A 25,520-nucleotide genomic window follows, 5' to 3' on the forward strand; every position below is an offset into this window, starting at 1 on the left:
TGTCACAACTAAAACATCCCCAAACCATAACATTTCCCACTCTATGTTTAATAGTGAGTAACTGATATTTTGGATTAAATCTGTCTCCTACTGAGCGCCTAACATACCTAATTCCGTCACTACTAAATAGCATAAACTTTGATTCATCAGAAAAAAGGACTTTTGACTTGGTCATTAACTGACCAACTAATATAATCTTTTGCTAATTTTATTCTGGTTTTTCAATTTCTTGTAGATATTAGCAGTTTCTTAACTGGACTATGGCCATACAGATTATTTTGTCGTAATCGACATTTGGTTGTATTGATGCAACTATTTGTGCGATGAAACTTATGCATAAATGAATTAAATTCAACAACAGTCTTGCAAAGATTATATTAGGAATACCTTACTAATAATCTGTCAGACTATTCAGTAACTTTAGGTCTTCCAGTGTGAGGTTTGCTTTCAACAGTTTAGCGCAGACGAAATCTTTTCATAATGTGACTTATTCCTGGTTTAGAAACAATGTAAAGTTCAAAAATCTGCCTGTAAGTAATTTTATTTTCTACAGCTTTTATAACTAATTTCTTTATTTCCTTTGAAACTTCCTAAGCTTTTCCCATGCTTTTAAAATATTGTTAAGTAATTGAATTATAAAATTTTACAAATATATTGCCAATTTGTTATACTTCACTGAAAAAAAAAAAAAATTAAAAGTTAATTAACAATTTTACAACTTTTGTGGTTTGTATTTTAGATTAAAATAATATAGAGCACATTTGGTAAAAATTCCAACTTATTAAAAAAAGTTTGTGAAAAGTTATGCAGGAAAAACTGAAAAAAAGTTGGTGTTTCTAAACTTTTGCACGCTACTGTAGATAGAAAAGATAAAAATAAAATAATAAATAAAAATTTCAAATAAATTTTTTTTTGTTTTGTTATTCACCTCCTCAAGGCCGATAAAGCCACTACAGATGAGGAGGCTACTTAATAGTGGTTATAACTCTCTCTCAACTCTATAACTCCGAAACACGAACCTTGACGAACAAGGCTGCTGCACGGAGTTGAGCGCGGTACTACCAGGGACATGGTGGGGATCGAACTCGGAATCTCTCGCTTATGAAGCAAACGCCTAATAATTAAATAAACAATAAATAAAATATATAATAAATAAATAATAAATAAAAATTTAAAATTTTCTTTACGAAAACTTATCAATTACAGATTCCATCTCAATATTTTCTTAAATAAAAGTGCTGAGAAAATTTCCATTATAAGGGAAATTATATTCAATATATTCAAGTTTCTGGTAATAAAATTGGACATCAAAAGTATGGACCATTTAACAGTAAAGACAAAGCTCCATTTTTTTTTTCTATGTAAACTTTGGTTGTATTCATTGTCAGAGCTTGTGTATTGTCAGTAAGCTCAAAGCTGTTCAAAACATCCCTGATTATATTTTTTTTTTGATTTTCACCAGTCCCAGAAGAAATTGCTGGATTCCCAGCAGGAGAGCTTCCATGCTGACAATATTATTGCTAATTCTCTTTTCAACTTTTTTACCTTCTATAAATTCTTAACACACTTTCCTAACAAAAGGAAGTTGAAATAAAATGTTCTTATTGAAATTGGTGAAGTTTCTTAAATATTTCCTGATCTTATTTGCTTCATCCTGAATGACCCTATATATATATATATATATATATATATATATATATATATATATATAGATTTATATGCGGTAGTGGTGTAGTGGTAGTGCGCTCGCTTCATAAGCGAGAGGTTCCGAGTTCGATCCCCACCACCTCGCTGGTAGTAGCGCGCTCAACTTGTTTCTCCGCGCAGCGGCCTTGTTCGTCAAGGTTCGTGTTTTGGAGTTATAGAGTTGAGAGAGGGTTATAACCACAATTAAGTAGCCTCCTCATCTGTAGTGGCCTTCTGGGCCTTGGGGAGGTGAAATAACAAAAAAAAAAAAAAAAAAAAAAAATATATATATATATATATATATATATATATATATATTTATATATGTATATATATATATATATATATATATATATATATATATATATATATATATATATTTATTTATTTATATATATATTTATTTATATTTATATATATACATATATATATATATATATATATATTATATATATATATATATATATATATATATATATATATATATATATATATATATATATATATATATATATATATATATATATATATATATATATATATATATATATATTTATATATATATATTATATATATATATATATATATATATATATATATATATATATATATATATATATATATATATATATATATATATATATATATATATATATATATATATATATATATGAAGACCTCAGTGGAAAAACCAGCGTTGTCACATTTAAAAAGTATTGAGAAAGTATTTATTGATCATTAATAAAAGTCTTTATTTAAAGCAAATGAAACTAAGGAATTTAAAAAAATTTATATTATAATTATTTTATTTAAAATTTATTCAAAAACAAAACATTTTGTAATTTTTTATACAAAATTTTTTTTTTCTTTGCTTTAAATAAAGACATTTATTAATGATCAACAAATACTTTCTCAAAACTTTTTAAATGTGACAACGCCGGTTTTTCCACTGAGTTCTTCATATATATATATATATATATATATATATATATATATATATATATATATATATATATATATATATATATATATATATATATATATATATATATATATATATATATATATATATATATATATATATATATATATATATATATCAATGTGGGTAAAAAATAAATTTCACTCTTACATAGCTTCATTTAGTTTAAGCATAATATCTCTATACATGTCAGTATAATGGGTAGTCTTCACTGTAGAAGCAGCAGTCCTAAACATAAAAAAAAATTAAAAATAATTTAAAAATTTAATAATACCTCAACATATAACAAGACTTTTGATAAATTATAGACTAAAAAAATACAAAATTCATTTTTTGTCTGAGTAATTCAATTCAAAATGCCTATATACATTAGAGTATGATTTCAATTGTTATACTTTTGTTTGTAAACACTAATAAATTTGTATACTCGCTAAATTCTTTTTGTTTTTACTTGAGGATCCTAGTAACAAAGCATTGTCTAACATCTGACCTAACAACAAAACTCTGTCTTTGCACATTCTAAACTAGCTTTAATTTCCTTGGCCGATTATAAATATATTTTTTTTTCTTTGAGAAAATTTTTTTTTAATACAGAATGTTCCTAATGTCAGGTGAGACTCTCAATGATGAAGGCAAATTACTCAGGTAATTTAAATCTCTGATCTTAAACTCTCATTAAATTGTGGGTAAGTCCAGGGCCACAGCAAACAGATTTTAAAGGAAGGGGTAAAAAAAAATGGTTTTGCAGACTATGGGCAAAAAATTTTTGCTGACTAAGATCTTGAATAAAAAAGTCTACGCCCACTGACATTTGCCAACTGCCAACTAAAAATCCAAGCTTACTGACTGCAGTGTCGAAATTTGCCAATTAATTTTAGAATAAAATTTTCCTTGAGGAGTTAGACACCCTTCTACGCCCCCACCCCTCAAATACGCCCCAGGGTAAAGGTTAAAAGACCTTGTAAACCTTGTAAAACCACAAAAAAATACATAATCTTAACCTGCAAAACAGGTTAACACCAGAAAAAAGGCATCTGATCATAAAAAATTTCTTCAACACTTCCATAATGCCATATATAAATAAAAAACGACATCATGGAAAACTGCCTAAACCACAAGTGTGTAATCATTTAACTTAAAAAAAGAAAAGATTGTGAAAAATCTAATCAAATTTTTATTATTTATTATATTTATCAATTAGTTCTGAAGATTTTTTTTCCACTATTATTTTAAAAATTTTTGTGTATTAAGTTAACTTTTAAAAATTATATGTTTCAGTTAAGATAAATTTCCAGTATATAACACAAAACATATATACTCTATTGACATAAAGAATAAAATATATCAATAAAATAGTGTTTATCTTCATGCTAATTTTTAGTTTTGTTGATAAAAAAATTTCAAAAAAATATTTTGACTAAGTTCAAAGATTTCATTTTTACTTTTAACTATAAAAGAAATTTTAGAGCAAGTTGATGATTTTAGTGTAAGTTGATGATTTTATCATTTATTGAATCATTGGTCACTTATAAAATAATTTGTGTAACTCTTTTTTGGTTTAAACCCCGCCACATTCCTGTTTCTTGGCACATCTAGCATATTCATCATGGTTCCTGTTGCAGAATCAAAGTATTGAGAAAAGATTGAAACAACCGCAAAAAAAATAAATAATAATTAAAAAAACAAGTAGCCTCCTTGACTGTAATGGTCCCCTCAGCTATGAGTATTATATATTATAATATTATATTAAATATAAAAATTTAATAATACTCTTTTAGTTGAATTTTTTTTAATGAAAATAAAATGGTTGTCCCTAAAAAAAACAAATGATTATTGCTGCAAATGGCAAAGCAATTTGAAGTCATGCAAATTATTCATTTTTGATTTTCAAATTTAAATTAATATTAAAAAAACTTTTCAGTTACTTTCTAAAAATATTAAACTTTTAGTTAAAATTTTTATTTCAAAAGTTTTTTAATATCTTATTTTAAATATCATTAAAATATTAATCAAAAAACTTAATGACTAACAAGAAACCTTTATTTTAAATCTTTTATTAATACATAGATATATTAAAGTAAAAGTATTACCGAAGGGAATCAACCGCATAACTTGGACAATGTTTTGCAATGAATATCAATCTTTGAAGCTTCGCTAGTCCAACATAACAAGAAGCATACGAGTCTAAATCCTAAAATGTCATTTTGATAAAAATTAAATAAAAAAAATAAAATTAATAAGATTTAATAGAAAAATATTATTCTTTGTACTTAGAGTTAAAAATTTTTTTAACAAACCTTAAAGCAGTCATAATTTTTTGTACCACATGTTTTTTACAAACCTTTAAGTAGTCATTATTTTTTGTACCACATGTTTTTTTACAAACCTTTAAGTAGTCATTATTTTTTGTACCACACGTTTTTTACAAACCTTTAAGTAGTCATTATTTTTTGTACCACATGTTTTTTACAAACCTTTAAGTAGTCATTATTTTTTGTACCACATGTTTTTTAAAAACCTTTAAGTAGTCATTATTTTTTGTACCACATGTTTTTAACAATCTTTTTTTATTTTTTTAATTTTTAAATATCTTTGCTTCCAACAAGGCTTCAAGCAACCACTAATAAGAGTTGGAAGTTACTGGAAGAGAAAAGATGAAGATTGTAGAGCAAGATAACGATTAACAAACGACTTAAAGGATTTGCAAATTATATGAATCAGGAAAGCAAGATGAAGGAAGCGAATTCCAAAGAGTTCATGTTCGAGGAAAAAAACTAGACGAATAAGCCTTTTTGGAGCACTTAGGAACAGTCACAGAAAAAGCATGAGACTTAATTAAATGACGAGTAACACGAGAATGAATTTTAGTAGATGGCACAAGAGACGCTAGCTCTTTAGAGCAGTGCCCATTATAGTATTTGTAGAAAAGAGAAAGAGAAGCAACATTACGACGATGTGACAATGGTTGGAGGTTGGCTGCAAGAGCAGGTTCCAGGCCTTCCCAGGAGAGGTGACCACGCATACATATATATTTTTTGAGAATTTGGCCACGGTTTTTTAGCATATATTAATGACGCATTTTTAAAAAGGCGCTGAAAAAACCTAACTAATTTGTCGTATTATTTTATTATTTTTATTCATAATTTATTCTTATTATTAATATAAAAATATGAACATAAAAATGAGATATATACATATATTTATTTAAAAAAATTTTTTTTCTTATTACAATTTTTTTTTCTTATGTCTAGTAAACATAAAAAAAAAATATATTTATTTATATTTATTTTTTATTTATTTATATTATAATTATTTAAAATATATTTTTAGGTGTTGATTTTTTCAGCAACATTTTGAGACAAGTCGAAAAACTAAACAGAAAATGTGACCGAAAACTTTTTTAATCTATTTTGAAAATATATTTATATTATTGTAAATGTTACAAGTTATTAAAGTATTATATAGTTATTATTTTAACAAAGAAATTTAAAGTATTTTGCTGCATTCACTGTCAGTAGAACAACTTTCATCGTCACTGCATTCTTTATCTGTTCCTGAGACGCCAGTGGAGCTACTTTCGTTTTCGCTAGATTTTGCATCTCGTTCATCTGGATACGATAGTTCATTGTCGGATGAACTTGTGTCACTTATCTGATGTGCAGTTATCGGTTCTTCATTTACATTTTCAGGATTTGGGGCAAAGTTAATTTTTTTTTCGAGTGGAAATTTTTTTGTTCTGCGCTATTGTAAATATTTACTTACGGCATCTTGCAATATCTCATTTTTTTCTTCTACAGTCCATACATGGCTGTTTCCAGAAATCAGCATGCACTCTTCCAAGGTGTTATGCTGCAGACTAAGTCTTTTATCTGACAATATTGTTGTTAGTGTGCTGAAACATCTTTCGACGACACTATTCGATGCTGAAAAACACAAACACAAATCAGCTATTAGCAAGATATTTGGAAAATCCAACTTATTAAGTGTAAATAATTTTTCCCATATTTCATAACATGTTAATTTTAAATAACTTCTGTTTACTATTATTTGTAGTGCTTGCCATTCTTCGAGAATCTTAGCTTCTTGAATGTTTGCTGCTAAAAGTGATTCCCTAAAATATTGCACAATGTATAGTATACTGTATTGGTAGCCATTGTCCTGGTCGTTTCTCCAATTTTGTGGATCAAGCCACGCCATGGAGGTGAAAACTTCATTTTCTTTAAAGGACGAGAATCGACTTTGGATTAAAGGTATCAAAAGGTTAATGCATTTTTTACGTAGCACCAAAGCTCTTTCAACATCCGCCTGTGTTGGGTGTAACATACCTTCAAGCTTGATGTCAAGGTATTCCTTGTTTTTCAATTTCTTCTTTTTGTGCCCTGCCATTAAGTATCCTGACTCAAGTGTAACAACACCTTCTTGTTCTCTTATAATAAATTTTCGCGTCCAGCTACAAATGGCATCATCAACTTCCTCTAATTTAAGTGCAGTCAAATTATTTATTGTCAGAACAACATTGGGGTAAACTTCGTGTGCCAACAAAATATTCTGTTCGAAAAAAAGTGACAAAGGACCCATTGCATCAAGCAAATCAAGATATGCACCAATTTTGCAAAGAAAAGCATAGTTAGTTAATTTTTTAAGTATTCCTTGGATTTTAGCTCTTGTTTCATTCCGATAACCATGTTGGCTTGCAAGAGCATTAGGTAGTGCAACTAAATATGAGGGCCAGTTATGTAGAAGCTTTTATAACCTTTTTGTCTATGCGAGGCAAATCTAGTTCCAGTAATTTTACCAAGTGTATAATATTGTATTGATAGGGCGGCTGCTGCTTCTCTGCAGGACTTCTTTAGCTTACCTGAGTTTTTTAAAAGATAAAAAAGAGTTGTATAAAAGTTGTCACACTTTGTAAATTCTTTAATCTGCTTCATAGCATCTTTAATGGCAAGTTCCAGCCGGTGATTAACGCAATGAATATTTACCAACCAAGGGCGCCGTCTGCGGTGGCAGAAATCAACTTTGTACGATATTCGGTAATGGACAGAGAAATTTTACATTGCGTAATGTTATTTTTTAGAAATACACTGTCTAATGCTAATTTTAAAGAATCAGCATTACCTCCTCTGAAATCAGCCATATTGCATAGCGCAACAAAGAAATAACATGGCACACCGGAATGCTGCACCCTAACTAACACTGCCTTTTTGTTACTGCTAGTTTTTCTAGCCTGGCTACCATCTGAAAGCAAAGCCATGAATGACTTTTTCTCAATAATGGCTGCAATCTTCTCCGTAATTGTTTCAGCGATGCAATGTATAAATTTCCTGGCTAAAATTAAATATATATGGATATTTTAAAATAAAAATAGTTTTTCTATTAGTCTATTGTTACATCATAGCAGCCAATACGGCTTTAAAATTTGTGTGTGTGTGTGTGTGTGGGGGGGGGTTGTAAAAATAATCCTTCATTATATTATAATAATATAATTTTTGTGTACAGACTTAAAATATCGCAAATTTTTTACAATCTCCAGCACTAAAAAAAGTTGTCTACAGCCTTGTATATATATATATATATATATATATATATATATATATATATATATATATATATATATATATATATATATATATATATATATATATATATATATTTAGAATACCTGCGTTTTTATTACTTTTGCCTCGCAATAATTTGACACCGTTGTCGCATTGAACTTTTATGAGCACTTCAAAATTACTATGCGGCATAGCTACAACTTTTTTTTCAACTGATTTATATTTCTTTTGTATTGTTAAACGGATATCGAGTTTATTAATTTTTGTTTTTATGTAAAACAGCATTAAAGCCAGAATATATTGTAACAAGAAAAAATATATATTTAAATTTTGTGATAAGAATAAACTTTGTAATAAAAAAAAAAAAATTTCAAATTAGAAAAAAACATATGTAAAATAAAAAAAATAAAAATTTTGTTATAAGAAAAAAAAATTCAAAAAAAAAAAATATATATATATATATTATTTTTATGTTATTATTTCCTTATTAATGAAAGAATAAATTATTAAAAAAATTATAAAATAATACAACGAATTAGTTTGATTTTTTCAGGACCTTTTTAAAAATGCGTTATTTTTAATATATGCTAAAAAAGCGTGGCCGAGTTATCCAAAAAAATATATATATAGTTGGACCTCTCCTGAGAAGGCCTGAGGTCCAACTATGTTTACAATGCATTTTTGCACCTTGTCTAATAGAGGAAGGGCATCATTAGAAGAACCGCCCCAGATATGGCAACAGTATTCCATACAAGGCTGGATTTGAGATTTATAGAGATAGAGAATAGAATCCGAAGTAAGAAAGTGACAAGCTCAATAAAGAGATGCAACCTTAGCAGATGCTAATTTTGCAACTGATTTGATATATGGTTTCCAAGAAAGATTGGAAGTAAGAGTTAATCCTAGAAAATGAAGAGTAGGTGACTCATCGAGTACATCACCGCTCATAAATATAGGAAGATCTAAATTATTGCGATAACGATTGGCTGAAAAAAATTGAGTTTGATCTGTATTAAAGTTCACCAGCCACTGTGAGCCCCATGCTGTAGCAGAAGTGAGATCCTTTTCAAGCTCAAATGCCCCCTCCAAGCAATCAGAGAGTGTTGGCTTATCACAACAAGAATAAATGGTAGTATCATCAGCAAATAATACCACCTTAAAAGTAAACCTTAAAGTAGTTATTATCTTTTGTACCATGTGTTTTTTACAAACCTTAAAAGTTGTGAAATTTTGCAATTTTCAGAAAATAATTTTTTTTTAAAGATTTTTGAGGAGAACTTGGATTAGCATCTAATGTTTCAGGATGACATATTTCTCTATGAGGATAACTTTAAATTTTATTTAAAACTAATTTTTTTAAATAGAAATACATATTTGATAGATAAATTGAAATAATACCTCTAATAATAGAAAATTTAGTTAATAATTTAAAATGCAATTGAATATGACATTTTTCAGGAGAGATATAAAGTCACAATATGATTCATAGCAACAGCAGAACAAAAAATATTTACAATGCAAAAAATTTTAAATTTACAAAAGAAACTCAAAATTTAAATCAAGAAAAATACCAATGATGGATTTTCAACAATGAAAGATTCGTCTCTGTTTATTGATTCATTATCCACAAAATCCACTTGCATTGGCTCACTCATCTATATAATTACAAATAATATAATGTATATATGTTTATTTATTTATTACTGGTTGGAGCCCAATACATATTTGTATTTGGTAATAATAGGCTAAATTGGTGTATTTGTATTCATATTTAATTTGATTAAAAATTTCTTAAATATTTGTATTTGTATTTGATTGAAATATATTTGTAACTCTAGAAACTAGGTTGACCGGTGTTTTTTTGGTAAATAGCAAGAAAAATTTGTAGTTGTTTTTTTCAATTTTAATGCTAAAATAAGTAAACTTTTGTTAAAAGGATATTTGTTAGAAGACTTGTTTTAATTTTTCTATTTGGTGTACCATTTTATCAGTATTCTATTAAAATAAATCTATTTTTTTTCTTAACCTAAAATACAAATATTTTTGTTTTATTTATATTTGTGCTTTATAAATTTTGTTTTATTTATATTTGTGCTTTATAAGTGCCAATTACATATATTTATATTTGAATTTGTATTTGGAAATCTACATTTAATGAATTTCTATTTGATCAAATGTATTTGACCCCAACCCTGATTACTGCCATTTTTATTCAAATTCATAATTATTACTATTATAAATATTATCATTATCATAATAATAATAATTATTATTATATTATTATTATTATTTAGTAAAAAAATTCTCAGATATTATAAGATTGCATAACGGCAAACCTATACAAAGTAATTATAATAAGTATATAAGTCCTTAAATATAATATATTAAAATATAATATATAATAAAATATAATAAATGAGCAAAATATAATATTAGTAAAATATAATATATGCATTTAAAACACAACACATAAGGGATCATCCATAAATTATGTAAAGCAATTTTTGACCCTTCCCCCTCCTTGTCACAACATTGTAGCACTTTAGTAACAAGTCCTGTAAGTCCTGTCACAAAACCACTAACTGCTCCCTCCCCCTCCTCTAGAATGTGACGTAATTTATGGACAACCCCTCAGCATGGAATTAACAAAAAAAGTTTCATTCATGTCCCTTAAAAGATTTTAGCATTAACTCTAAGGTATGGGCTAGTTTTATGGCCATTTTTACATGAGCGACCTTAAATTTAATAACATTAGATGGGTTGGTTTACCCATCAAATATTATTGAATATTTAACCCTAAAAATTTCAGATTTACTTTTTTGGCTTATGACATGGTTATTTTAATTTTCTAATTTTTAAACTTACTTAGAGAGACAGCCTCTGATTCCGAATTTGTTTTTTAGTCTTAACAAAATGAGAAAAAAATTGAAATAGAAATGCTTTAATACACATTATACACAAGACACATTGTACAACTCTTTATTTTTTTATAATAATATGGATAAAATTTAACTTTAGTAAGCGTTTTTTTATAATAATGTGGAACACATTTATCTTTAGTAAGCATTTTTTCCTTTGCAGGCATTATTCTTACATTTGTAGGAACAAAGCATGAAATGAAACTTATGCTTGATCACACTTACACCAGCAGTCAGAATTAGGGTCTGTATGTCATCCTCACTGCCAAATTAACAGTGTCTGAGGTTGGTATCAAAAACGCAACTTTGTTGCTATTTCAAATAAATTAAAATCGACAAAAAATGAATGGTTTATTTAAATTTTAAATAACATAATTTAAATAAAAACAGCAAAAAATGAATGCTTATTTAAATTCTTAATCAAATAATTAAAAAAACAGCAAAAAAAAAACAGTTTATTTAAATTCTGAACAAATAAAATTTAAAAATACCAATAAAATACCAATGGTAACTTCGTATAAGGTTTCATGATAAATCCTTTTTAGAGGTAAGTTTTTGATATCATGTAAAAAATGGACTATATTATTGATACAATAGAAAAAAAGACATTTATAAGATATTGTTTTTGCAAATGTTTGTATGTATACAAATATGAAAAAAAAAATATTTGTATACCTAAGAATATTTTTTTTAAACTGCATTAAAAAAATTTTTTTAGATTTTGTAAGATTGTATAACAGCAAATCTATATAAAGTATTTATAAAAAGTGTAAACGCAATGTTTGGAGATAATGTAAATATCCTTGTTGGAGAGGGTTTGGTTGAAATAATCAAGACCTTTTTATTAAAGTATAAGTTGTTATATAAAAACATGCATATCTGTATAATATAAATATTCATACAACTGTATTATGCATGTATACAACATGCATACCTGTATAATATAAATACTGATACAACTGCATTAAACCCTAGATATAACACACATTTTGAAATGTTAACTAACTTGATATATTTTAAAACTACTTTCTTTTTTTTTTTGATTGTATATTATATGTATCGTAATTAAATACTATTAAATACTAAAGAAATATTTGTCTATATCTAGCAGACAGCAGATGGTAAATGCTATTTATTAGAATCTTAGCACTCAACAAAGTATATACTAACAATCATTTTGTCTCCTATAGCTAGCACTACCTAAGAGTTTTTAAAGACACAAAAAACATGTTTTTGCAATTTTCACTATGCGATATAACCATACTTAGTATTGTAATATAAACTTTAACAACTGATGTAGTACAGTTTTAAATTTTCAAGTTAACCATCATAACAAAATTAGGAACACTTGTTTAAAGATATCATCACATGAAAGAAAACCAAGAAAAATACTTTACTTCAAAGTTTTACAAATTTCAAACCAATAGTGAAATCAATTTTGTAAACATGGTAGATAGTAATGTAATCAGAGAATAAATTAGGTTTGAAAATGAATCATGGAACTGAGAGATCCAAAGTTTAGTTATTAAGCAAATACAGTATTGTGAAAATTAATTGCAACAAATATTATATTCTTTTAATTTGCTGTCTTATCATGTTTTCTATCATTCACCTTTACAACAAGTAAAATGTAGACAAAAATGAAAGGCTTCAGAGAGAGATTATCATTATCTGATGCAGGAGAATATCAAAATTCCCAAGACAAATGACCAACAGATAAATGATTTAGCTACACATGATGTCTGCTTGAGTACTGTGCAGGGGAGATATATAGCTGCTGGAAAGTTTACCCTAAAACCTTATGTTTAGCAGTTATTTACAGATGTCATGAACTGCGTCACTTGTGGGCAACGAAAACCAAAAAGTGGAGTAAAAAATATACAGTTGTTAATTGTGCAGTGATTTTATTAAACTAATATAATCATACTATACTTGAAAATTGATACTATTAATTAGAAGAGACTTGATAATTGTTAACTTCTTTATTGATTTCAGGTCTTAGTTTTGGATGAGTCTCATTTTGAAGTGCAAGGCACAATAAACAATGACACTTACATTCTACAATTAAAATTAGCTCTTGAGAAGAGCTAATTGTAATTGTAGAATGTAAGTGTCAGAAACAGCAGGATTCATTACAACAGAGTTCATTCAAGAAGTTCATAGTAGAATAAAAACATTAAAATATTTAATAACTCCTAAAATTTTAATTTAACTGAGAATCTCTGGAAAATCGTAAGGAAAAGACACAACTAAAACTAAGATTACCACCACTATCCTTCAGATTTCATTTCAAGATCCAGAATTTTCAGCCCTACAGATTTAGCTATTAAGTTTTTTGCTTTATTTTTAGGTTGTATAATATACAAACATAATCGCAACATAAGACATGACAATATGACTAAAGTTTCTGTGTTATATATAAAGAATTAAGTTCTTCTGATAATTTATCTGGGATAACTAGTGGTTTAAAAACCTTAATTCACTTCAGCATTACTCATGGTTATTGATTGTTGTATATTTTGTGAAAAAAAGACTGATCAATGGGGTAAATAGGTAAAGAATCCTGCAACTGCATAGATTTTGTTTATGCAAACTCAACACATTATGTACAGTGGTCCAGAAATGTCAGTTTCAAAGCAAAAATCATACTTTCACCATTTTGATTAAAAAAAAAAAATTTAGTTACCTTTTACTGCCTCTAACAGTGCCCTTTTAAAAGTGTCTTTTTATATTTTTTTAAATTTGGGTTAAAATTTAAAACTCATTTTAACAGCTTAAATTAAAATAACAGTTTTTAATTAATTTTTCTCAAACCATGGAAGTATAAAAGATTTTTTATACATCCTAGCTAAAACTAAAACTGGAAACAACTATAAAATAGAGCATAAGTTTTCTTGGTGAAAAATGTTAAGCTACTTATAAACAGTACAAATATAAAATCAAATTCAACTTTATAAGTAGCATATGTTATTTGTTAATAACATTATTTAATTTCTTAATGGGATAAAAGTTAAAAAAGAAACTTATTTTATTTTAAAAAAAAGTTTATTTTATTTAATTTCTTAATGGGATAAAAGTTAAAAAAGAAACTTATTTTATTTAAAAAAAAAGTATAGGAAACAAAAAGAAAATAATAACTATAATTGTGATCTTTGTTAAGACATTTAAATATTATAGGACATAGGAATCCTATGATAGGATATGCATGCTTCTAAAAAGACTGATTTTCAAAAAATGGACATGTGTCAACATATATGAAAGTAGTGAAATAACATTTGATCAAACTTATTGTTAAAAAAAAATAGAAAATAATAAATTAATGTATGTATATCATCATGTAAATACATATTGATGACATTATACACAGAAGCGTTAAGTACAACATTTGGTCAAATTGAGCTAAGTACACAAAAATTGTCGTATTTTTTCAAACATTATTGAGCCCGAATATGGTAAGTGTATGATAAAGTGTTATGAGTCTATTAATCGTTTAAAATGTTGAGTCTACTAAACTGTTACTAGTCTACTACTTTCAAAATGCTCCCCTGTAAAATCACATCTGTGGCACTTGACACTTCTGTGCATAAGCCATCAATATTATGTTTTTTATATAAAAACATAAAACAACATAAAAATGTCTTTAAAATCATTTAATTAATCTTACTTTAGATTTTAATGTGTCACATTGAATATTTCGCTTATAATAACTTTCTAAACAAAAACAAAAAATTTTTTAACTAACTTGATCATAAAATAAATTTTTTACTTAGAAATCATGGAACTATCAAAATTAACATGATGACTCAATAGCCTCATACTTAACCTGATATGGAAACTTAAGTTCTTTAAAACATTTACACTTATTATTATAAACCAAAATATAATTTCAACCCAACATAATATTGAATTTTAAATATGAAAATATTTTGCCTAAACCTAAAGACAAAAACAAATTATGTTCAATTCGAACTTAATTACAACTCTCTAATTTATAACAATAGCTTTAATTTCTACGATAGAGTATAAATACATTTGTTGTTTTACAACAAAAATGTGAAGAAAAAAAAAAAACATTTTCACGAGGTAAACATGAAAACCAATATATTATTTTAAGTAAGGTATAATAAAGTGTCCATAAAAGTACGTCTGCTTTTAGGGGGAGGGGGGAGTCTTCAAAAAGCGTATGTGAAAGCGTATGGGGCTGGGGGGGGGAGAGAGTGGGTTCAATTTAAAAGTACGTTCATCGATTTTCTAATTTATCACAATTAACCAGCAATCAATAGAAAACTTAAGATTCTTACTAAAGATCCTAGTTTGCCAACATAAAAAGATGTATGGTATAGAGAGTAGAGGGTAAAGTTTCCCTCTATGCACACACATAAATGGGCGCCCGCAGGATTTTTTGTTGTTCCAGATAGGATACTTTCACACATTGTGCAAACTAAAAACTTAAGTATGTTTATACCTATGCCAAATGAGAAGGCTTTGAAAAAATTGGGATAGCGGAAGCCTGGGAACAAAATAGCTCTAAATCGTTTTCTCCTTCCCCCCCCCCCCTCCAAACGTATGACCATGCAAATTTTCCGATCCCTCAAAAGGGGTCGTAAATTTTGAGGGGAGTGTAAATTCGGCCTCCTCATTTGGCATAGGTATAAACATACTAAGGTTGGAGTTTGCACAATGTGTGAAAATGTCTTATCTGAAACATCAAAAAAACCTGCGGGCGCCCATGCACACATGCCACCCCTTAGATACTGGCCCTGAGTAAGGCGTATTTCAGGCAACCTATTTTTGAGTCAAAAAAAAACAGGTTTTAGCAGTGCCTTGGCTAATGGGTCTAAGGTCCTAAAGAAAATATGTCATTAGGGTCTCAAAATCTTCCAAATTTTACCACTAGGTTTTGCTAAATAAAAAAGCTCCTTAAATTAGCAAAAGGGCACAAATTTGCTGCTTCTACCCCCTCCCCCAATTTATGGGTAGCCTACCCTTTTCAATATTACTGATCTCGTTTTTTACAGATTTACTGAAGAGGGCTGTCTGAACAAAACGTCCTCTTTCAGTATAGTTTATTTTTATTTGATCGTCATTAAAACAAAAAAATATATAATATGACTTGACTATCGAACTCCGGTCTCCATCGTCAAAGTTTATATCATTAACCTCTTGGCCAATCACACGCAATACCATCAAAGAATTTAACTTTATTAAAATTAACATTTGTATATGCATTTAAAGACGCTTTTTAATTAGGATCCTGTGCTGCAAACAAAGGACTTTTGGGTCGTTTAAAGTATCTAAGGTACCTCCTTTAAAATACGCATGGAAACAGGGGGAGGGGGTTAAACTTCAAAATTATTGGCGTACGTACTTTATGGACGACCATATAAACACGAAAATCTAGATTTTTTAAAGAGATTTTAAAGATTTCTTTGCGGCAATTTTTTTCTGACGTTTAAGAAAGATCGGGGATAAACAGCGGGGTGAAAATAAACACCAGTACTAGTTTTATTAAATGGTGAAACAGCACATAAAATATAGCCAAAAATTAAGATATTTTAACTCACTTGCCATAAATATAATGGGTGGATCATAATTTTTGGCTGCCCTCAAAATTATCTTTTCCTGCACTTTCTCCATCGCATATAAACAGTGCAAGTTATGTGGTTCAGGCAATTTATTTATCAAGGTATATCTTGAGAACCACACATCTAAACGTGATTGAAGTTATCTCGTATTATGTTCAAGCACATAATGTTATAATTAAACAATAATTTAAGGTATAGCTTGCCTGTATCCAATTATAAGGTCATTTTAAAAATATTTTTGAATACGAAATTAGGTTTTTCTTTGTTAATTTTAGGAACTACTACCAAAATCAAGGATTTACCATAAGAAAAGCTGCAAAAAGTGAAGAAACCATTAACAATTATTTTGATATTTTATACCGAGAGTTGAAGGATATACCTCCAAAAAATATCTATAACTATGATGAGACCAATATAACAGATAATCCAGGGTCCAAATCCGTTATTGTTTGCCGTGGTCATGGGAACCGTGTTAAACAAAAACAAGAATATTCAAAGCAGTTGACCAGTTTAATATTTTCTTGCAATGCTGTTGGAGAGTTTTTGCCCATGGTTGTTTAAGCAAAGAATCTTTACCAGGGTTGGACACTAGGTGGACCACCTGAAACTGTTTACAACATAACCTCTAATGGGTAGTTTGATGGAGGAACAAATACTAGATGGTTTATGGAAAAATACTTGCTAGTTGCTATTTCAAAAGCAGGAACAACATTGTTGATTGGGGATAATCTTGGTTTACATTTTTCTCCTGAAAGTATTGAAGCCACGATTAGACATAAAATGCCCCTAAATGCTAGATGTTGCTGTATTTAGAGGATTAAAGCAGTCGTGGAGAAGTATTCTTTTGAAGTGGAGAGGAGAAAGTCGTATTAAAGAAGCAGTCCAAAACGAACACCTACCTAAGCTTTTAAATAAATTGAATAATACATTGCGGCTAGAAGCTTTGATTAGCGGATTTCGAGTAACAGGGATCTACCCTATGACAAAACAAGGTCAAAAGCGGCTTCCAGGCAAATATAAAGTCCCTAGTGGTAACAGTAACCGTAACAGTTCTTTACCAACGGGGACTTGGTAAAAAATTTATCTAGGGTTAGGAACAAATCCTCGAATTCGGAGAAATATCATTAGTAATTTAATTTTTCGGGCCTTTCTTTAGCCATTTTGATAATAAACTTTGTGTAGCATTGCGTTTATAATCCCACGTAAATCCCACACCCTGGTCCGGCGCGAGTATGAGTCATTTGTAGGTGGGAGGGGGAATGAATGGTATTACATTTGAAAAAAAAAAGGTCCTCGTTTTTTGAAATTAGCCAACTGTCTGTCTAAATTTGTCGACTGACTTTGTTAAAAAGTCTACATTTACTGACTGAGTCGTCTAAAAAGGTCAAAATTGCTAAATGAACAAAAAATTTATTTATAGGAGAGAGGGGGGTGTAACACCCCCACACATACCCCTCATTCGCGTCGGCCTTGCCCACACACCCGTCGGCATGGCTCTGTTTGCTCCATGTTTAAATGTTATATTTCTCAAAAATCAAAAAAAGCTGTCAAAATCCTTGTTAAAATATCATTTAATAAATTAAATTATTGAGTTTTATAAATATAGCCACGCCATAATTTAAAAATAGCTATCTAAAAATAAAAAAATGTTTCAAATTTTACTTGTATAATATTAATATACTTTACACACATATTATTGTACACTCACGAAATTTGTCTACGAATTGACTGAATTATTTTTTTGATCACAGATCTAATATGTTCAGAAAATGGTTACTGTTTTAATTTAAGTTTATTAGTTATATTAAAAAAATAAGTATAATTGTCAAGTCCATTCAATTGTCAAGTATACTTATACAATCTAAAAAATAACTAAACAATTACGCTAATTCGTTATGCGTTTAATAATAAAATAGCGCAAAAAATGTGCAAAGAACCAATTTAGCTGTGACGTAACTGGTTAATGAAGTCAGTACTTCTTTTAAAATTAATGCCTTGATTAATTGATGTTTCGAGAAATTTGATTCCTTGCTAAAAAAATGACAATGATATATAATAAAAATTTTACAAACGCATTTTTATGAATTCAAACAACTCCACTACACTACTTTTTTTTTGTGATAACTAAAAACTTATAAACCTATTTACAATTTAAACTCAAAGTTTTAAACTTTTCCGAGATTGTATTTGAGGATGAATAAAAATTGGTTTACAAATAGTAAACTATCGGTACCAAATGTTTTTAGTCTGCTGTTTGTTACTTATTATTGTAACCTTTTGTATATAAAAAAAAAATTAGATTAGTAGTTAACATGATATTGAACAATAGGTGGAGTACAAATGAGATGTTTCTTTGTTTTAGATGCCTGGTTTTGTCATTACAAATTATTATAAAGTTAAAAATCATTTTAAAGTTACCGTTTTAATCCTTTATGTTGTTATCATCCTTATTAAAGTAACTGTTTTAATTTATTTTGTTATTAAATGACTTTGTGGTAAGTTACTTAAAATCTTAGCACAAAACTTATTTACTGCAAACCAGAACAGGTCAGAAAATATAGAAAATATTAGTTACGCATGCCATTACGTCAGATATTTTGCATACCGTATATCAAATTATTTTCAGAATACTAAACTTTTTTTCAAATTTAGAATGTTTTGAGTTTTTTTTTTTAAATAAATTACAAAGCTCTTCTGGACTTCGAGAAAAAAATAATAATTGCTGAGTTTTTTTGTGCGTCTGCGTTGAGTAAATAAAAATGTTCATGTTAGAAAATAAGTTGCGCGTTAAAACAATTAGGTGCTGTATATCTTGCGAAACCATTTGTGGAGAGGCAAAATTGGTTAATGAACAAATGATTCCTAAATCACTTAAAACAACACTGCCTATAATTTACAAGTATACGACATATGATACTCTTATACGTTTTGGAGTTTGAGGATAGCTCTGAACAATGTATGCAGCCGTTTGTGAAGAGAGCATATTTCCATACCAGCATATGGACCAAAGAGTTATCTAATTTTTTAAAACCAAATATTGCTTACTTGAGGTTAAAAAGCAGATTGCTGTCTTAAATCATAAGTTTAAAATCATAAAAGTTTTCTCTCCAAAAACATGGAATTCCATTACAGATTGAATCTTTATAAATTGTTTCAAAAAATTGAAAATGTCATTGGAAAAAGCAATGGAGAGGGTAATAAACAATGACGGATTCAAGATGGAGAGATAAAGGGTATACATCCCCCCCCCCCCACCAGAATTTGATGCTGCTAAAATATTTTAGAAATGGAGGACCTTTTTTTTTTTAGGAGAAGCAAATGTGATACAAAATGTAAAAATATTGCAACATCCTCCCCTCCCCAGAAAAAATTCCTGGATCTGTCACTGATAATAAAGGATCATAATAATCTTTATGCGGCTTAAACTTTGAAAAAGATGTGATGTAAAACTTAAAAAATAATCATAGATTGCTTAAGACAGAATGTAGATTTTTACATCATGGATATAAATATATACATTGATGTCTACTAACACTTATAGTTGGTAGTCGCCAATATCTGTATTGTCAACAGATTATTAGACTATGGCATTATAATAGAATTCCTGGTTATGATGAATGGAAATCATTGTAGTGTTTCTGGACAATATGCTTTTGACAAAGACCACGCAGCCTGTATCACTGTGTCAACTACATTGCATTTAGGCAAACCATATTTTAAAAGAGTTACAACCTATTATTTAACCTTGGAGCTATTATAACATAAGCTTTAAAAACATTAGGCCGTTAGGGAGAATTCGAAAATTCATAAAAACGTTAGATTACTATTTGTTACTTTGACCTAAAAATTAAAAAAAAAAAAATTTTGTACCACTCGAAAATTTCTATAATTCAATCTTTTAGCTTTCCGACTAAAATTCGAGTTAGCGAGTTGGTACTGTATTAATTATCGGAACCAAATCTTTAAATAAAAGTATTTTCAATGGCTTAAAACTTTATTAAAACTTTATTAAAACTTTATTAAAACTTTATTAAAACTTTATTAAAAACTTTATTAAAAGGAAAAACAATATTTATTAAAGTTATACTCAAAATATTAACTTTTTGAAATAGTAATATACAACATAACCAGTGGTGTCGCGACACACTCGGTGACCCGTCGACAAAACTCATTCTATTTTAAACAATTTTTCTAAATCCCTAAAATTTTTAACTCTAAATCATTTTAACCTTTTTTTTTTTTTTTTTTGTTATTCACCTCCTCAAGGCCATGAAGGCCACTACAGATGAGGAGGCTACTTGATAGTGGTTATAACCCTCTCTCAACTCTATAACTCCGAAACACGAACCTCGACGAACAAGGTCGCTGCGCGGAGAAACAAGTTGGAAACCTTTGGTCTCGATCCTATTATTGACTCAGTAGCCCTCTGGACCTGTCTGGACTTGCGATAGGGTTATTGCGACGCCTCTAAATATAACTTAAATCTTGTGCATTCATTTAAAATTAAATCAAATAAATTTTAAAAATAAGTTGTAACATTTCAATGAAGTACAATAGTACAAATGTTAATATAAAAAAAAAAGCCTGAAAAAAAGTTTATTTAAATTTATAAATTCAAAAAATATTAATAACGTCAATAGTGTTCATCTAAAATTTACTTCAACTGAGAATTAAAAATTAAATTTATCAACACTAGAGCTTTTGGTAATTGCAACATCACTTTAAAACTATTTTTCGAAAAAATTTCCTGGTTGATGAATTTTATTTTTTAATATTTAATCATTTTAAATTATTAAGTATTGGTAAAATTTAAATAAAAATTTGGCTTAAAAAAAAAAAAAGGAAAACACTAGTATAGTTCATTCTAAATAAAAATTTAGCTAAAAAGAAAAATTAATCATTTTTTTTTTTTTAAATGCTAGTTTTCATTAGAAAATTTATGGTTGATAAATTATACATATTTAAATTGTGTAAACTTTTCAACCATGAAATATTAGCTAATGGCGATTTAAAAATGTAAGACAATTTTTTTAGATTTTTTTAAAATTTAAATAAATTTGAAAACAACTAATTGCTTAAATAAGAAACTATTAATCGTATGAAAATCTAGCAATTTAAATTTCATTTGACGAGTTTTGAAAAAGACACTTCTTTTAAATCCGAGTTTTGCTGCGTATCCACTAAAATTTCTCTCATTTCTGCAGAAATGATAAAAACAAACCCCATAATGCTTTGCGAGACTTCTTGTTTTGCAAACAGAAAATATGGAGAAATGGCGGCCGAGAAAGACGATTTTTCGAACGTAAATCTAGTTTCGAAGAAAAGTTCAGCAGAATTAAATCAGCCTCAAACTGAAAAACCGTTACATTATACGTAGGTTCTTTTACTCTTTACATAAGTTTTTTATTCTTGTAAATTAGTATTAAAATTTTTAAGTAAATTAAGTGTTAATTTTTATGCATGAGTGGGTACCTGCTAAAATCAAATGATGCTTTTATGTATAAGATATAAATTTTACTTTGCTTTAAATATCGTTTTACTGAAAAGTTATTTTTATGCTAAGCTAATGATATTTTTAAAATAATACATATCTATAAATTTTTTTGTCTCAATTACCAATTCTCCATCTTATCTTTTTTATTTTTTAATAGATTATTATCAATATGACATCTTATGGCCATATATTAATGCTAATTTATTATTCTATCACATATTTAAAAAAAAATTTATACTGATCAAGACTAAAACACAGACTAAACGAAATAAAGTCCTCTAATTTAACTCTAAAGTGTTAAAGTTTTTTTTTTGACTTTATTATTTTATTTTATATTTATTATTGACATGATTAGTCTTTAATTACGCTAATTCTTGTTAGAAATATTATAAAATGAAGACTAAAAATGTATTACAGCCTAGTTTTTATTTTTATCAAAGCACTTTTTATTGAGCAATTTTTTGTGTTTTTTTGTTATCTTTAAAAAAAATTATATAATTTAAAAGATAATACACAAGTTCATGCAAAAATTTTATTTTATTGCTAAGTTATATACCAATTTTTTTATATACAAAATGAAAAAACAAAGTGGGTAATCATCTACAGCTTAATCCCAAGAATAAAATAAAATTTCTTTAAAACACTGTACCCATATGAATACTGACAAGTAATTAAGCTATCTTTCACAATTTGTGGGTCTAAACATATCTTTAAATTTAATTTTGTTTCTTCATCACACTGTTATAACTTTTTTAATTGTTACATTTGTTGCCAAATTAATATTACTGTACCATGTTATTACCTTGCACCTCTAAACCTCTATATGCTGCCAACATGCTGGTCCCTATTTTAGAAAAATGCTCTGTTTTGCATTGCAGTATACTACATAAATAAATTATATTTTTTTAGTTTTTATAATTAATGCATAAAAAATTGATTGATGTTTCCACAATTGTCAGACATTTATTTCCTAAAAAAAGGTGAAGTTTATTTCTATTAATATATGGTTTTTAAAATGTTTATGATTATTAAACCAATGTTTAAATGTCACAACTTGAATTTTAATTTTTTATTTTCTAATCCAAAAAGAAGAGTATTTTAGCTTAATCCTGTAAGTAAAGTTGATTTATCTTGTAAATACAAATGCTTGTTGCTAAAAGCATAACATTTCTATGTATGCTCCAGACATTTTTATTCTCATCTATTGCAACTTTATAAGAGCATTTTAAGACCTATAATGTAATAAACAGCTTGAAATTTAATATGCAAGAAGTAATCAGTTAACTAATCTACTGTATATTTCATTACATCCAATATCTACAATAAAAACACATAACATTTTGTTTAAAAATTTTATTTAGGATTTGATTATTGTTTTCACAGATATCAACGCACTTGTTTACCCCTATATAAAATTGTTAGGTATTTTTTTATGCTTTTATTGTAAAAATATCTGCTGTATGTAAATATATTCAAAAAATATACGCACATTTTCTGAATATATTTATATTCAGAAAATGTGCGAACCATTTTTTTCTATCTCATCTGTCATCAACCCATATGTTTAAATATAGTTCTAAACTAATGACAGTTTTTCAACAGATATATGCTACTAAGTTAAAATTTATAGAGAAAAATAATAAAAGTGAGTGATCTATATAGTTCATATATTATTAATGCTAAATAGTTAAAGTTTTTAGGTTCTTTTGTGGCGTTTATTCCTAATTATTAACAGAAAAAAACAAGTAAACCCTTAGACTTCGCAATATTCTGTTACTTAATCAAGTTTCTTTTACCACAAACATAACTCTTTCCTGGTAATCAAAAGATAAAATAACTTATAAATGACTTCCAAAATATGAACATTTAAGCTATTCATTCTGTACTGGATTTGTATATTTGGTATAAGGATTCTAATGAATATTTTTTTAAATCTTGTTCATACCCTTCAGGTTGCAGCCTCAAACTGGTCTTGAAACGAAGAGGTATTAATAAGTTGCAAAATGTCTGGAGCATTGCGGTCGTGGCGCAGTGGTTAGAGCTTTTGCTATACATTTTCGCGTCACGGTAAGGAAGGAGGCATGAACTTCCTGGTTAAATGAACTTTTGCAGTGCAGTGACAAGACCGTTAGGTCTTGTCACGACACCTTAATAACAAAACAAAAAAATTAATTTTGCAGTTGAAAACTTATTTTTGTTGAAACTTATTTTTGCAGTTGACAAAACACATTCTCGCAAGTACAATATCGAAACAATAATGATAAAATATTGACTGATTTTAATAGATATTTTGTATACTGATTTTTTAAAGCATTAGACACCTTATCTCACAGAAGATTATTATAACTAAGCAGTTTTAGTATAAAACTATTGAATTGTGTTGAATTGTGAATATGGTATTAAATTTTTGAATTGCGGTTATAGTTTTAAACAGTTTAAATTGCATTAGATTAATTGCAACTGATCTATTTGCTTACAAAGTTTCAAAATATTATAAAGATATTGTACTGCCTTTTTGTTAGGTTAATCCTTTAATTCGCATGTCTTTACAATAAAAAGATTATAGACATTGATTAATAAACTGTACAACAACAAATAAACAAGTTGATTATGTTATATGGAAGAAGCTAGATAGAAAACCTTAAAAATCAGATGAGTAAAAGTGACTTAATTTATTATTAAATTTTTAAAAAAATTTGTATTATGTATAAAAACCTTAAATTAGCAAACTCTGCTTCAGTATATTAGTCTAGTCCAGAAAACTCTATTTCAATATATTCCAGTATAGTCTGGCTGCTTATAGAGGCTGTAAAGATTGTATAGATGTTATAGAGGCTGTAAAGATTGTATAAAGTATATTAATTATTAAAAAGTAAAATTAGATAAATTATCTTATTATTATTTATAACATCAAAAAAAAAATAGTTCAACACAAACAAAATATCATTTAAGTTTTCTTTTTTTAGCTTTAGATTTTTAAAATAATTACTGTAGTGTAACGGGTTGAAAAAACATTACTTTTTGTGAATGCTTTATCTGAGTACTTTAAATTTTAAGTGATTAGTACATCAATTTTAAGAAGAAGAAAAATTAGAAAGTTATGAGAAGATTTTTTCATTATTTTCATTAAATCATTTTTTTATCAGTTGAAATAAAATGACAACCTAAGTTCAAATTCCATATGTGAAAATCTGTATAAATGATATCCAAACACTAGCATAAATGCAAATTTGCATAATTACAAGTTTTTATAAATGTGAAACAGTTGCAAAAACTCGAGTATAGATAAACATGAAG

At 27.6% G+C, this 25,520-nt stretch overlaps 2 protein-coding genes across 4 annotated transcripts in view; one reads left to right on the forward strand and one right to left on the reverse strand.

Annotated features, from left to right (window-relative positions):
* LOC100204640 (COP9 signalosome complex subunit 1) overlaps window positions 1-14,867 on the reverse strand; it is a 58,892-nt gene extending 44,025 nt beyond the window's left edge. For 2 of the 3 annotated variants that reach the window (XM_065803628.1, XM_065803629.1), the window contains exons 1-4: window positions 14,809-14,867; window positions 9,798-9,881; window positions 4,759-4,859; window positions 2,819-2,896 (exon numbers count right to left, since the gene is read on the reverse strand). In XM_065803628.1, coding sequence (XP_065659700.1) covers window positions 2,819-2,896; window positions 4,759-4,859; window positions 9,798-9,881 — 263 coding nt within the window. In that variant the 5' untranslated portion in view covers window positions 14,809-14,867. Of the gene's footprint in view, window positions 1-2,818; window positions 2,897-3,669; window positions 3,788-4,758; window positions 4,860-9,797; window positions 9,882-14,808 lie in introns of those variants that run through there. The other variant, XM_065803630.1, reaches the window with a different exon arrangement.
* Window positions 14,868-21,942: 7,075 nt separating this feature from the next.
* LOC100208171 (putative E3 ubiquitin-protein ligase UNKL) overlaps window positions 21,943-25,520 on the forward strand; it is a 40,279-nt gene continuing 36,701 nt past the window's right edge. The window contains exon 1 of the mRNA XM_065803631.1: window positions 21,943-22,102. Coding sequence (XP_065659703.1) covers window positions 21,957-22,102 — 146 coding nt within the window. The 5' untranslated portion in view covers window positions 21,943-21,956. The remainder of the gene's footprint in view (window positions 22,103-25,520) is intronic.

Source organism: Hydra vulgaris, chromosome 08, assembly GCF_038396675.1.
Source record: "Hydra vulgaris chromosome 08, alternate assembly HydraT2T_AEP".
NCBI classification, from domain to species: domain Eukaryota; kingdom Metazoa; phylum Cnidaria; class Hydrozoa; order Anthoathecata; family Hydridae; genus Hydra; species Hydra vulgaris.